This window comes from Mugil cephalus, chromosome 18, assembly GCF_022458985.1.
Source record: "Mugil cephalus isolate CIBA_MC_2020 chromosome 18, CIBA_Mcephalus_1.1, whole genome shotgun sequence".
Lineage (NCBI taxonomy): Eukaryota > Metazoa > Chordata > Actinopteri > Mugiliformes > Mugilidae > Mugil > Mugil cephalus.
This window is the reverse complement of record NC_061787.1, coordinates 3084967-3099985: the sequence shown is the minus strand read 5'-3', so window position 1 is coordinate 3099985 and position 15019 is coordinate 3084967. Positions and strand designations below refer to the sequence as shown.

The following is a 15019-nucleotide window of genomic DNA, read 5'->3' as shown; positions in this document are numbered from 1 at the left end:
AGCAACACTATTTAAAAACTGATGTATAGTTTGAAGTTTTCTACTAAAGTAGAAACAGAGACTCGGTGAGAAGTGTCTTGATGCTACGTTATCTTAAATTGCACCAGAAAGTTTTAAGGGGAAACCCTGCAAGCGTGAAGTCACAGGTAACACTGCTTGAATTAATTTTCATCGGGTTCAGTGAACATTAGCCCAGTCTCAGATCTCTTCTTCCTCTCTATAATTCCTGGTTGGATCTCCTCATCGATCCTCGGCCTGTGCTCTGTCCCTGTGTTTGTTCTTGTGTTAGGTTACGAGGCGATGATGGCGTGCTGCTGGTGTGCGAGCGCTGCGATAAATCGTACCACACACACTGTCTCACACCGGCTCTGGATCACGCACCAAGCACCGGCTGGAGTTGCAAGGTGAGATAAACTCCCACTTATGGAGTTGATGACATCAAAGTTCAGCATTGGATAGATTTTACACCAGGTAAACACTCGCTCTCCTCCAGAACTGCAGAATCTGCCGCCGCTGTGGGGTGAGGTCATCAGGCCAGTGGGCCAATCACCCGTTTCTGTGTGAATCATGTGACCCAGCCCTGCCCTGCCCTCTCTGCGGCCATGACCCCGACCTCTACACACCACAGGAATATCTAACCTGCATCTGCTGCTACAGGTACAGAGTCCACCTAGACTTTGATTTTAGAGTTAGATTAGATTAGATTAGATTCTTTATTTGTCCCAAAAGATGTTCAGTATCTTCCAGTAGCTTCATAACATAGACTAAACTAGAATAGAATAATAATCCCACTGGGTTCTTCTGGTTGGAGTTTGCATGTTCTCCCTGTTTCTGCACTCTCCAGCTTCCTCCACCTCCAATGACATGCTTGTTAGCTTAATTGATTCTGAACTGGAGTGTTTCTAGACGGTAAAATATGTCCAGCGGATATTAAACGATCTTAGTCCCCTGAGGAAATGGAGACAGCTCTGATCTTTTTGTACTCTATTGAGTCTATGTTAGTCGACCAGTCCAGTTGATGATCCAGCTCCTGATTCAGGTTCTCAGGCTCTTTGATTTTAGCTGCATCGATCAGAACGTGGTTCGCTTTGCACCAAGTTGTTCACCACATTTTTCTCCTCCAGTTCATGTCTATCCTTGATACACTGATGTGATATGACTCTGTGTTGTAGTTGTTGTTGTGTCCATGCAGAGTGCAATGTGAGAATTAGTAAAAAAAAAAAAACTGCAGCATTGATGTTTTTATGTGTTGCAGGTGTGTCCATGCGGAGTGCATTGTCCAGACTGGGGAGGGCAGGGCGGGATCTGAAGGTTACGTCTGCTCCACCTGCAGGCCTCAGGAGGAGGAGCCAATCCCACACAGTCCGACCCTGGCCCCTCCCATTCATCACACCCAGGCTCCAGACATGAGCATTTCCCAGTTACCTGTACCAGGTGATACTGAGGCTCCGCCTATCAGCCCTACTGCTCAGAGCTCCACCCAGCTTGTCTTTACAGAAGCACCACAGAGTCCTACCAGGAGCCTTACACCGCCTCACCATGAACCCACAGAGGTCCAGCAAAGTCCTCCACCATGCCCCACAGAAGTCCTGCAGAGTCCTCCACCATGTCCCACAGAAGTCCTGCAGAGTCCTCCACCATGTCCCACAGAAGTCCTGCAGAGTCTTTCACCATGTCCCACAGAAGTCCTTCAGAGTCCTCCACCATGTCCAACAGAAGACTTGCAGAGTCCTCCACCATGTCCCACAGAAGTCCAACAAATTCCTCCAGCATCTCCCCCCAAGGTCTGTCAAAGTCCTCCACTATCTCCAACAGAAGTCGTACAAAGTCCTGCTCCATGTCCCACGGAGGTCCAACAAAGTCCTCCACCATCTCCTACAGAAGTCGTACAAAGTTCTGCTCCATGTCCCATGGAGGTCCGACAAAGTCCTCCACCATCTCCTGCCGAGGTCCGACAAAGTCCTCCACCACCTCCCACAGAAGTCCAACAAAGTCCTCCACCACCTCCCACAGAAGTCGTACAAAGTCCTGCTCCATGTCCCACAGAAGTCCGACAAAGTCCTCCACCATCTCCCACAGAAGTCCGACAAAGTCCACCACCTCCCACAGAAGTCGTACAAAGTCCTGCTCCATGTCCCACAGAAGTCCGACAAAGTCCTCCACCATCTCCCACAGAAGCCGTACAAAGTCCTCCACCATCTCCCACAGAAGTCATACAAAGTCCTCCACCATCTCCCGCAAAGGTCCAACTAAGTCCTCCACCACCTCCCACAGAAGTCCAACAAAGTCCTCCACCACCTCCCACAGAAGTCCAACAAAGTCCTTCACCACCTCCCACAGAAGTCCTACAAAGTCCTCCACCACCTCCCACAGAAGTCCAACAAAGTCCTCCACCACCTCCCACAGAAGTCGTACAAAGTCCTGCTCCATGTCCCACAGAAGTCCAACAGAGTCCTCCGCCATCTCCCACACAAGTCGTACAAAGTCCTGCTCCATGTCCCACAGAAGTCCAACAAAGTCCTCCAACATCTCCTGCAGAAGTTCGACAAAGTCCTCCACCATCTCCCACAGAAGTCCGACACAGTCCTCCAACATCTCCTGCAGAAGTCCGACAAAGTCCTGCTCCATGTCCCACAGAAGTCCGACACAGTCCTCCACCATCTCCCACAGAATTCGTACAAAGTGCTGCACCACCTCCCACAGAAGTCGTAGAAAGTTCTGCTACATGTCCCGCGGAAGTCCTACAAAGTGCTCCACCATCTCCCACAGAAGTCGTACAAAGTCCTGTTTCATGTCCCACAGAAGTCCGACAAAGTCCTCCAGCATCTCCCACAGAAGTGGTACAAAGTCCTGTTTCATGTCCCACAGAAGTCGTACAAAGTCTTTCTCCATATCCCACAGAAGTCCAACAAAGTCCTCCACCATCTCTCACAGAAGTCCGACAAAGTCCTCCACCATCTCCCACAGAAGTCCGACAAAGTCCTCCACCATCTCCCACAGTAGTCCGACAAAGTCCTCCACCATCTCCGACAGAAGTCCAACAAAGTCTTCCACCATGTCCAACAGAACTCCAACAAAGCTCTCCACCATGTCCCACAGAAGTCCGACAGAGTCCTGCTCCATGTCCCACAGAAGTCCAACAAAGTCCTCCACCATGTGCTACAGAAGTCCAGCAATCTGCTGTCCTTCCACATTCGGATTATGCAGATCTACAGGAAAGTCCTTCACTTTTTCACCTTGATTCTTCATCCCCATCTCATCTTAGTCCATTGAATCTTCAACAAAGTGCTTTACCATCCCACCCTGGTCAAACAGAAACCAAAAATAGTCCCGGGCCCGTTGAGCTACACTTAAGCTCTACACCTGTGACTTACTCACAGGCCCAGCAAAGTCCTTGTCAGATCCCTTTCACCACCTTAAACCATAATTCCCCAGAGTCTCAGCAGAGTCAATCACAGGGTAGTCCCATGTCTCATATTCTTTCACATTGTCCACACAGTCCTCCTCCACATAGTGTGACCCAGCATGCATTTAGTCCTACCAGGGTTCATCCAGGGCCTGAAGGGTCTGAGCATAGCCCTCCACTGACGGACTCCTCACAGGTAAACAGACCGTGTAGTCCTACCAACGACATAATCTCACAGACTCGGCACAGTCACCCAAAAACCCTGCATAGTCCTGTGCCCCCTGGTCCTGCACAAAGTGACATATCACATCCCCAGAGTACCACACAGGATCCCGAACCCATTCTGGACCATGAGAGCCCTGGATCACACAGCCCTGCTCACCTACAGTGTGGTGCTGCAGAGGACATTTCTACACTGGACCAGGACCTCTCACCAGTCTACTGTAGCTCTGCCAAGACCTCAGTGAGGCCCACTTCAGCTCCATGTAGCCCCTCACCAAACCCACTGAGACCCAGACAGTGTAGTCTGTCACAACCTGCTAGCCCAGCACAGAGCCACGCCACACAACTTAGCCTAATTCCCTTTGAACTTGCAGAGCTGAAGTCGTTGGAGCCTCCCTCTGTGCAGCAAAGTCTTAAACTTGATGGCCAAACACTGGAAAGTAGCCCTGTCCCTGATCACCTGCCACCTGAAAACTGTGGTACAGAGGAGAAAGTCTCGGACCAGCTTGATCCTGAACAAAGTAGTCTACTCAGCCTGGACCATTTTAAACCTCCCCACGTCCCCTCTCTCCAGACACCAGAAAGCCTTGATCACATTAGCACTTCAGAGGAACACAGAAGCCTAACTCGTTCACCTTGTGCTAATGAAAGGGAGACAAGTCCTCCCCCAGCTAGCCATGTTCACCATGGTCCTTGTGACAGCCCGTCACTTGACACAAACTCTAGGGTCATGCATATCCATGGTAGCTTAGCTAGTGCTAGCCCTACATGTGCTAGTGATAGTAGACCTACTAGTCCAGCCACCTGTCACCAGGCCAATGTTGGTCCAGCTAGCCCTGGAATGCTAACAGCTAATTGCTCTGCTCAACCAATCAGCCCCTTGGCACCGCCCGTTAGTTCCACTCAAGAGCCAGCTGGCCCCTCACCGGCCCACCCCATCTCATGTCCGGATGTGGAGATGGAAGAAACTTTTATCCAGTCCCACACCAGTTCCAGTCATCCTGGGAGTCCAGCTTATGTTAGCCCGTTCCACATAGACACCAACAGTGGTTGTGTTACCAGTCCATCTGTTTGTACGTTTCCTGACCTCGAACAAACCGGGACAATACTCTCGCGTTCTGGTCACTCGAGTCCCTCACATGTCCAAACTACTTGCAGTCCTGCTAGCCCTAGTCCTCCACACTGTACTCCGACTGATGCTTGTAGCTCTGTTAGCCACAATCTGAGCTACATTAGCTCAGACAGTCCTGGCCAGACGAGTCCTTGCTCTGCTAGTGTAACACATGAGAGTAATATTCACAGCTTACCAAGGTCTAGTCCTGCGGGTCAGGCTAGTCCTGCTCACATTGTAGTAGTAGTATCCCACTCAGGCCAAGTTAAAAAACAAACTCCCTCATTAGCTAGCGCGACACACAGCAGCCCTGCACATGCTACTGTTGCCCTCGTTAGCCCACTTCACAGTCCAGCTCAGGCCAGTGAAACGTGTTGTAGTCCACCAGGTAGCCCCCAGCAATGTCCGAGTGACAACGTTGGGGCCAGTCCCATAAGCCCAAGCTGCAGTCCGATTCAGGTGGGTTCCAGTCTCATTGCACCAACAAGCCCAACGCCTGCCGGTTCCAAACCTGAGGAATCAGTCGCTGGTTCTCCAAGACAGGCTACCCAGTCCTCAGCCGGTCCTCATCCTGTTCCAGACTCGTCCCAGAGCCAACCAAGCACTGCCTTGACAAGATCAGATACCCTTGTGGATGCTACTTCCGCTCAGGCTAGTCCGAGCAGTGCTGACCTTGTCCAGTCAGGTCCACCTCAGGACAGCACTAGTGACCTATACCCTTCAGAGGTTAGCCCTCGTCAGACCGAGCCCTGCCACCCTCCTCCAGCTAGCTTTGCTAACTGTAGCCCAGCGGTAAGTCCTGTTTGTGGTCCTTTGTATTCCTCTCAGACCACCCCAGATTCTGGTCCAGCTAGCCCTGAGAAGGTGGCACCTAGTCCTGATTCTGGTCCAGCTTACCCTGAGAAGGCGGCACCTAGTCCTGATTCTGGTCCTGTTAGCCCTGAGAAGGCAGCACCTAATCCTGATTCTGCTTCTGTTAGCCCTGAGAACGCAGCACCTAGTCTCGATTCTGTTCCTGTTAGCCCTGAGAAGGCAGCACTTAGTCCTGATTCTGGTCCTGTTAGCCCTGAGAAGGTAGCACCTAGTCCTGGCCCAGGTCCCGTCAGCCCTGCGAAGAGAACGCCTAGTCCTGATTTTGTTGCAGCCAGCCCTGGGCAGCCAGCCCCTAGTCCTGGCCCTGGTCCTGGTCCTGAAGCTAGTCCTGGTCCTATTGACTGTGTGCAGTCAGACCCCTGCCCTAGTTCTGGTTCCACCAGCCTGATTAACGGTGAGGAGGTTAGTCCTCTTCTAACCAGGGGGCCTGAAACCAGCTCTTGTCCTGGTCCTGGTTCTGGAAGCCCATCTGCTGCCTCCCTGGGTGAGTATTGGGGGAGGGCATGAAGTCTCGTTTTAACTGGTACTGTGACTCCAGAGATCCTGAGGTTTTAAAACTCTGTTGTTTTAGACGTCGGCACGGAGGTGGAGGAGAGAGGAGCTCCTCAGGAGGAGGAGGTGGAAGAGGAGAGTCCAGAAGAGGAGGCGCCTGATGAGAGGACGAGGGAAGGAGCAGAACCCATCCAGTCAGAGGAAGACCACCTGTCTGACTGTCCCCCAGGTAGGACACTCCTGTTACTGTGTCCTGTGATGTTCACTGATCTGGGTGAAGTGTATTTCTAAAGCACATTTAAAAACATTTGAATGGGTTCGACAACGTTAAATAAATATGAGCTAAAATAGGAAATAAAAGCTCAAATAGTCAATATAAACAGTGCTTCCATACTAAAGTTATTATTGTATATTCTTGGGTTCAGGTTTAACTTCTCCTCTGTCTCTCTCTGCAGGAGTCCACCCATCTCCTCCCTCCCCTCCACCCACTCTGCAGAAGTCCTCCTGCGCCTCGCCTTCACCTCCTGCATCCCCCCTGGCCTCCTCCTCTCCTCAGAGGATGGCCTTACCCTCCTCCTCCTCCTCTTCCTCCTCCTTCCCTCAGCCCCACACTCCTCCCTTAGAGAACCGCCTCCAGGAAGAGGAGCACAGCCAATCACAGAGCCTGTTTGAACCCGTTGCCATGGCAGCAGAACCAACCAGAGATGAGCACCAGTCGGAGGAGGCCAAGGAAGACCAGTCAGAGGAGGACGAGGAGGACGAGGAGGAGGCGATGGCGATGAGTCCCGTGCTGGACCTGGAGGTGATGGAGCTAATGGCTTCGTCTCTTCTCCCCCTATCCTCCCCCAGGGGAAAGGGTCGGACTCCCAGGCCTCCCCCCTGCTCCTCCAGGCCTTCAGACGACCTCTCCATCCGGCTCAGACAGTCTCCTTTCTCCACCGAGGCCTCCCCAGAGACCTCCCCCGTCAGAGCCTCCATCACCCCACCTCCGCTCGAGTCCTCACCCAGTGCCAGGGAGTCCTCGCCTCCCTCCCAGGTAAAACTAACGGCTCCTCCTCATTGGCTCCTCCTGCAGGATGAGATCACTTCTGAAATGATTGTCACCACGTCTCTCTGTCTCTCTCTCCTTCAATCTGAAACCAATGGCGTCTCATCCCTGTTTGGCTCCTCCCACTACCTCCCACCAGGCTCTTTCCACCACCGTGATCCCCCTCCTTACCCCTAAGATCGGCATGGGAAAGCCGGCCATCACCAAGAGGAAGTTCTCCCCTGGCAGAGCCAGAGGGGTCAGACAGGTGGGTGTCCCATAACCATTGGTAAACGTGAACTGATCACACACAGCTGACCCGAATGCTGTGATCTGATTGGCTGCATGCTGTCGTCACAGTAACATCGTCTCATTATTTAACTCCTCGTTGAGTTTTTTTTCCTGTTTTATTTAGTTTGACTTTTTGTTTCATGGCCGTTGCATTTATGTTATTCTCCACCTCCTCCTCCACCTCCTACTCTTCTTTTTATTCTCCACCTCCTCCCTTCTTCACCTCCACCCTATATTCTTCTCCACCTCCTTCATCTCCACCTACTCTTCTTCTCCACCTCCACCTCCTCCTCCTCCTCCCTAACTTAGGGTTCGTGGTGGAGTAATCGCAGGGCTGTGAGCCCCCCCTCGTCCTCCCAGGATTCCACAGGGGAGGCGGGGTGGGACAGCCCTAAGTCCCGCCCACAGGACTCCGCCCTCTGGAGCATGAGAGTGGTAAAGAAGCTAACAGCTAAACGCTAACAGCTAACCGCTAACTGCTACTGCTACCGCTAACTACTAACAGGGGGCTGTAAAGAGCGTGGGACGTTCACTAGTCATAAAGAGCGTGGGATGTACAGGTGCCATAAAGAGTGTGGGACGTTCAGGGAGCTTTAAAGGGAATGGGATGTTGAGGTGCCATGAAGAGCGTGGGATTTTAAGGAGCTGTAAAGGGCTAGGGACATTCAGGGAGCCTTTAAGAACGTGGGATGTTCAGGCGTCTTAAAGAGCATGGAACGTTCGGGGGGCCGCGAAGAGCGTGAGATGTTTACGGGGCCGTAAAGAGTGTGAGATGTTCAGGGAGCTTTAAAGAGCGTGGGATGTTCAGGTTCTGTAAAGGGGGTGGGACTTAAAGGCTTCGTCCATCTGCTGATGTCATCATCTGTGTTTCCACAGCAACAGATATGTAATGCTACTCGAGAAGAGATGTCATGGTTTGATTGGTCGTCTCCTCCTCCTCTTCTTCCTACACCCCTTCCTCTTCCTCCTCTCTTCCCCTCCTCCCCTCATCCTCCTTTCTTCCTTTCTTCCTCTCCTTCTCCCCAACTCCTCAGGGCCGTGGATCAGGATATCCAGGCAGGAGAAGGTCAAGAGTAGGAGGAGGAAGAGGAGGAAGAGGGAGGAGTCGGCTGCAGACCCAGGAGGCTCTGACGATGGTGGCGTCTCCTGGAGTGAGTGGCGTCTCCATGGTAATGGCTGTGAGTGGGCGGGGTCAGGTGAAGGTTGTCTGGTTTCTGATTGGCTGATTGTGTCACTGATCGTGTCTCCTATTGTGTCTCAGAGTGTCTCGGTGGAGGAGGTCTTCCAGCCCAAGGAGGAGGAGGAGAACTCGATGCACAACACGGTGGTGATGTTCTCCACCTCAGACCACTTCACCCTCAAACAGGTATCAATGTACTTCCTCCTACAGAGCTCTACGCTCACTTTGTTCACACAGAGTACATGAAAAACAGTTTGTTAAACAACACAATTAATATTAACAGTTTATTATATACATATTCTGAGTGTGTGTGTGTGTAAACTAGTTGCAGAGGATGCTACTGGTCTGGTTCTTTTTATAGTCGGGCATGTTTAGAGGTGACGCAGTGGCCTCCTGCAGGAGTGGGATTGAACTCGTTTGAAGGCCCCCCAGGCTGATTCTGATCTAGCGTCGCTAGTATTAGCTTTAGTGTTAGCTTTGATATCGTTAGCTCTAGTATCGTCACCTCAGAACAGATTATTTTTTCTTTAGGGGGGTGATGTATGTTTGAGGATAATGTATAAGTATATAACTATAATAAAAGACAAATTCCTTTAAACCAAATAAATTGTTTTTTTTAATGACTTTCAAGACAAAAAAGACATTTGGGTTTCTATGAGGTTCAACCTGCACATGCAGACGTGTGTGTGTGTGTAAATTTACATGGCAGTTAGGAACAGAAACTCAGTTAATTTAAGCCTTCTTCAATAGTCCCATCTAACCATAACCCTCCGACGCTGTTTAATTGAGGTAAAAAAGAAGAAGTGATCTCCACTGGATTCTGAACCTAGAAAATGAAGCCCCAAGTGGGTGCAGTTTGCAACGTACTCCAAATATGGGCATCGAGGTCATATTAGGGCGGAGCTAATGCAGCATGGGTGTTGAAACCCGCCCACCCAACTCTTTCCTACTGTGTTAGCTCAGACTACTGAGCTAGGCTAATTGCTACCTGAGGTGCTAGCAGCGGCCTCAGTCCGGGTTTGATGCTACTTGTCCTGCCTAAAATACAATAATACATAATGTCTTAAAGACAGTGATTGTCCGATCGCTGGCTTCCACTTCCAACTCAGTCGCATCATTGGAAGGCGTTTTATCACTTCTCCTTCAAACTCCTCCTGCTCCTCCTTCTACTCTACGTGTTTCATGTGTGTTGCTGTGTGTTTGTGTGTTTTCAGGACATGTGTGTGGTGTGCGGTAGCTTCGGTCAAGGAGCTGAAGGACGACTCTTGTCCTGTTCTCAGTGTGGACAGTGTTATCATCCCTACTGCGTCAACATCAAGGTCAGTACACATGTAATCTGATTACAGACTACTGTAGTAATCTGATTACAGACCACCACAGTAATTTTTGTGGCGCGGTAGCAATGTAATCTGATTGTAATAGTAATCTGATTACCTCCAGGTGACCCGGGTGGTGCTGACCAAAGGGTGGCGCTGTCTGGAGTGCACGGTGTGTGAGGCGTGCGGTGAGGCCAGTGACCCGGGGCGACTGTTGCTATGCGACGACTGTGACATCAGCTACCACACCTACTGCCTGGCCCCGCCCCTCCACACCGTTCCCAAGGGAGCCTGGAAATGCAAGTGGTGGGTCCCCAAAATGTTCCCCCTTTCTGTCTCTGCCTGTCTCTGCTCGTGTCCGTCCCCTGTCCTCAGGTGTGTGTCCTCTCTGACTGTGTCCACTGTCCTCAGGTGTGTGTCCTGTGTCCAGTGTGGCTCTGCGTCCCCGGGGTTGCACTGTGACTGGCAGAGTAACTACAGCCTGTGTGGACCGTGCTGCAGCCTGAGACGCTGTCCCCTCTGCCAGAGGACATACTCGCAGGACGACCTCATCCTGCAGTGCCAGCAGTGTGACAGGTAGGACACAAGGGGACACGTGGCGGGGGCACTACTAGAGCAGCCGCTCATTCGTTCGTGGTTACGGTAACTCTAACATTAATCGTGATGATGGATTAATTAATGCGTTAACAAGTTCATTGTTTATTGTAAATAAGCAATAAAATAAAATGTCTCTGTCTCTGTCCAGGTGGGTCCACAGTGGATGTGAGGGTTTGTCCTCTGAGGAAGACGTGGAGCTGGCCGCTGATGAAGGTTTCGAATGCTCGCTGTGTAGGACACATGGACGCAGCTCCTATGGTGAGGACACCTGTCTCTACCTGTCTCTGCCTTTTTCGTACCTGTCCCTACGTGTCTCACCAGCCTGTGTGGTTCTTCCAGGAGTCTTGGACTCTGTGGGTCCCTTCGTGTCTCAGACCGTGTCCCGGCTCAGAGAACCAGGTCAGTCCAGTTAGTCCAGTTACATTGGTGGTCAACCCGTGGCCCGTGGACCCCCTCAGTAAACACAGACCATGTCCAACTCTTTGCAGACACCAAGACGTTCACTCAGGACGGGGTGTGTCTCACCGAGTCGGGTCTCTCCCACCTGCAGTCCCTGGTTGACCCGCTAACGTCCCCCCGAAGGTACCGCAGGTAAAGCCTCCTCCTACTTGTCGTCCCTGTCTCTGCCTGTCCCTGTCTCTCAATGTCCCTGTCCCTACCTCTCTCTACATGTCCTTGTCTTCACACGTCCCTGTTTCTTCCTGTCTCGACCTGTCCCTGTCCCTGTGTCCAGGTCTAAGCCCAAACTGAAGCTGAGGATCATCAACCAGAACAGCGTCTCCGTCCTGCAGACGTCCCCCCCCGACCCGTCCTCCGAGCGGGACGTCTCCAGAGGTGGGTTTTTGTTACGGGTGAGTCTGTCACATGACCTGAACGCCGCAGCTCCTCAGCCAATCACGGCCCTCGCTCTCATCCAGGTGACCTGGAATGTGACGTCAAGTCTGACTCCAGCCCTGAGCGAGACCACGCCCCCCAGGGTGACGTCACCAAGGAGACGGAGGAGGTTACCCACGGCAACAAGAAGAGGAAGAGGAAGCCGTACAGGCCAGGTGAGGAGGGGGGGACACAAGACACTTGTCTTCCACTTAACCTCTGCCTGTCTCCACCCAAACTGATCTGTCCCTCCCTGTGTCCCCTGTCCATACCTGTCCCCCCATCACCAGGTATCGGGGGCTTCATGGTGCGCCAGCGTGGAGGGAAGTCTGGACCAGGAAGAATCAAACTGTGCAGGAACGATTCAACCGAGACGCTGCCGGGTCGGGACGAAGGTGAGGCGGCTGCCTCCGTCCGTCTCTGTGAGTCCACGTCTAAGACCATCTGGTAAAATGTTTTACTCCTGTGTCCACCAGGCCTGGGGGAGACAGATGTTGCCATGGAGACGGCCCCCCTTGGCGACCAGACGATGGAGAAGGTGAAGAAGAGGTACAGGAAGAAGAAGACGTGGCTGGAGGAGGCCTTCCCCTCGTATCTCCAGGTAGGACAGTCCCTAATGTCCCCGTCCTCCAACTCAGAGACGGGGCTCAGCTCTGACCGGCTGTCTGTCTCCGTGTAGGACGCCTTCTTCGGCCGAGACCTCCTTGACCGGACCCGGCAGGAGAGGGCGGCTGAGACACCGGGCGTCCAATCACGGGCTTCCACGGGGATGTCTCCTGGACCGCATGGCCCCGCCCCCTCTGGGCTGCATATGGGCGCCATGGCAACAGGCGCCAACAGGAAGCAACGTGAGTTATTTCTTGGTTTCTAGAGGACAGAGGGACAGGCTAGAGGACAGAGGGACAGGCTAGGGGACAAAGGACTAAAAAGACACTTGACACCATCACTGTGTGTGTTTCCAGGTCAGTTCCAGGTGGACAGTTCACCCCCCTTTGGTAAGACAGGGGCACCTCCTCAGAGTCCTCCTCCTCCTCTTCCTCTCCTTCCTCCTCCTCCTCCTCTTCCTCCTCAGACTTATCCTCCTTATACTCCTCCACATTACATTCTTCATACTTCTCCTCCTGCAGATCTTTGGAGGTCAGGCTCCTCTTTCTCCTCGCCTCCCTCCCCCCCCCTTCCTCCTCCCTCCTTGTCTTCTTCTTCTCTTGCGTTAAGACTAACTCCAGACGTCAGACTGCTTCCTGTCTCAGTTCATTGAACCTGTCTGTCTCTGTCTCTGTCTCCATCAGCTGGTCTGGACATGGACCCGTCTCTGGGTGGGCGTGGCCAAAGGGCAGTGCAGGAGGAACCTCTGGACGCCATCTTGAGTCCTGAGCTGGATCGGATGGTCACAGATGGTGAGTCTAGTCTTTCTGTCCACTTCTCTGAATAAAACACTGTATAAATTATTAGCATTGTTAAACTTCAGCCTTGTGTGGTTTCACCTCCATCGAGTTGTTGAATGATGTTGACGTTATTCATATTATTGTGGTGTTTCAGGCGCCATCCTCGGAAAACTCTACAAGATCCCAGGTAAGTGGGACCACACCACAACCTACACGTGACAGCTTCATCCAGCCTCAGCTTTTATGTCCATCAGAGACAGTTTATCAGGACGTGCTGAAGACATCTGTGTGTGTGTGTGTGTGTGTGTGTGTGTGTAGAACTGGAGGGGAAGGACGTGGAGGAGGTCTTCACAGCCGTCCTGAGTCCAAACAGCAGAAACAACCAATCAGAGCAGAGCCAACAAACACACACTGCTACTGGGAGCAAGACACACAACACAGGTACACAATACAACACGCACACAAGTACACAACACACAGATACACTAACACATACAGAGACAAAGCTGATTTGTCTCTGTCTCTTGTGTCCCCTGATCAGCTGACGCGTCCCCTCGCCTGCCCCTGATGAACGGCCTGGTGGCGCCCCACTTTCCCAAAACTCCCATGATGCCCAGCGGTGTCCCCCAGGTTCCGGCTGGCTTCAGGACGTCCCCCTCGGAGGACCTGGGACCCGGGATGGTCTCGGCCAATCAGGCGCCGGCGGGGGACGGCGAGCAGGACGCGATGTCCACGGCCCAGAGGGGGATGCTGAAGTGGGAGAAGGAGGAGGGTCTGGGACACATGGCAACGGTGGCCCCCGTCCTCTACTGCAATACCAACTTCCCCCAGCTGAGGCAGCAGTACCCTGGTACGGAGACACTCCACATATAGAGACTGTCTGAGATGTCCCTTGTTATTCTGAATGTCCTCCTAAACTCCAGCTGTCCCTCATGGTGTCTTTAACCTGCTGTCCTCTGTGTCCCAGACTGGTCCACCAGAGTGAAGCAGATAGCCAAGCTGTGGAGGAAGGCCAGCTCTCAGGACAGAGCTCCGTACGTGGTGAGTGTCCCCCTGGGTCTCACATGATGATGGGCCTGTGTCAATAATCAATTAACCAATTAATCAATTAGCCATTTAACAAATTAAAGAATTAGTCAGTCAAACAATTAAATCAACCAGCCAATTACCAAATTCATAAATTAGTTAGGCAATTAACAAAGTGATCTATTAGTAAATTAAATAATTAAACAATTAATCAACCAGTCAATTAACAGGTTAGGCAATGAATCAAACAGTCAATAAGATAATTTGTGAATTATCCAATTAATATATGAATGAATTAATTAACCAACCAGAAATTAGTGCAATTGACCATTTGAGAAACCCCGCCCCCTCATACATCCTAGCAACCGTTACTATGTAACCAAGGTCCATCAAGCAAAATGAAGCGATGTGTCTATGACATACGTAAGTCGGGCACTAGGTACCCGTAGGACGCTAGACGCGTAGAGACACGAGGGACATGAGCTGGACCGTACTCTGTGTAACTGCTGACCCTGTTGACTATAATATCGTTTGTTGGAAATAATGTGTGGGACAGTATATCGTCCTAATGATGAGGACAACACGTTGACGCCTTCCTGTCTGTCACAACCCTACAGCAAAAGGCTCGGGACAACCGGGCAGCTCAGCGCATCAACAAGGTGCAGATGTCCAACGATACGCTCAAACGCCCCCAGCCGCCCCCCCAGCAGCAGCAGCAGCAGCAGCAGCAGCAGCAGCAGAAACAGCAGCATCAGCAGCAGCAGCCGCCGCCATTATCATCGTCATCGCCGCCGTATGACCCGGTTTCTATGGAAACGGATATGGCGTTCAAGGACCCGCTGAGGCCCAAAGAGTCGGAGCAGGAGCAGGAGTGGAAGTTCAGACAGGTGAGGACAACAAAACTGACCAATCAGAGCACAGCGCTGGAAATCGGAGTTGACCCATCAAACTGGTTCCAGACTGGTTCCATACTGGTTGATCTGGGGCCAGAGCTGAGAACCTGGGGGGGGTTACAAACCAAAACAGGACCAGTGAAAGCTATGAACCTCCATTTTTAAAACTTCAACCAGCAGGTCCTATGAAAAAGAAAAGAGAAAGAGTCATGGAGGCTAGAAACAAGTTGTCCTAGCGACTATGTTAGCGTCCTAGCTGCTATGTTAGCGTCCTAGCTGCTATGTTAGCGTCCTACCTGCTATGTTAGTGTCCTACCTGCTATGTTA

General features: G+C 51.9%; 2 protein-coding genes across 8 annotated transcripts in view; both read left to right on the top strand.

Moving 5' to 3' along the window:
* The window catches only part of LOC124995449, a 756577-nt gene that overhangs the window by 586955 nt on the left and 154603 nt on the right, over nt 1-15019 (top strand). The window lies entirely within an intron of this gene.
* LOC124995447 (histone-lysine N-methyltransferase 2C-like) overlaps nt 1-15019 on the top strand; it is a 41385-nt gene that overhangs the window by 7655 nt on the left and 18711 nt on the right. For 2 of the 7 annotated variants that reach the window (XM_047567810.1, XM_047567806.1), the window contains exons 11-37: nt 290-404; nt 494-657; nt 1256-6096; nt 6184-6333; nt 6560-7140; nt 7292-7399; nt 7732-7857; nt 8457-8591; nt 8684-8788; nt 9817-9921; nt 10043-10224; nt 10330-10494; nt 10664-10773; nt 10855-10914; nt 11004-11106; nt 11249-11349; nt 11433-11564; nt 11679-11783; nt 11865-11989; nt 12068-12236; nt 12351-12383; nt 12678-12785; nt 12928-12960; nt 13092-13214; nt 13315-13623; nt 13741-13814; nt 14417-14686. In XM_047567810.1, coding sequence (XP_047423766.1) covers nt 290-404; nt 494-657; nt 1256-6096; nt 6184-6333; nt 6560-7140; nt 7292-7399; nt 7732-7857; nt 8457-8591; nt 8684-8788; nt 9817-9921; nt 10043-10224; nt 10330-10494; nt 10664-10773; nt 10855-10914; nt 11004-11106; nt 11249-11349; nt 11433-11564; nt 11679-11783; nt 11865-11989; nt 12068-12236; nt 12351-12383; nt 12678-12785; nt 12928-12960; nt 13092-13214; nt 13315-13623; nt 13741-13814; nt 14417-14686 — 8632 coding nt within the window. Of the gene's footprint in view, nt 1-289; nt 405-493; nt 658-1255; nt 6097-6183; nt 6334-6559; nt 7141-7291; nt 7400-7731; nt 7858-8456; nt 8601-8683; nt 8789-9816; nt 9922-10042; nt 10225-10329; nt 10495-10663; nt 10774-10854; nt 10915-11003; nt 11107-11248; nt 11350-11432; nt 11565-11678; nt 11784-11864; nt 11990-12067; nt 12237-12350; nt 12384-12677; nt 12786-12927; nt 12961-13091; nt 13215-13314; nt 13624-13740; nt 13815-14416; nt 14687-15019 lie in introns of all 7 variants that reach the window. The other 5 variants (XM_047567804.1, XM_047567803.1, XM_047567807.1 and 2 more) reach the window with 4 other exon arrangements.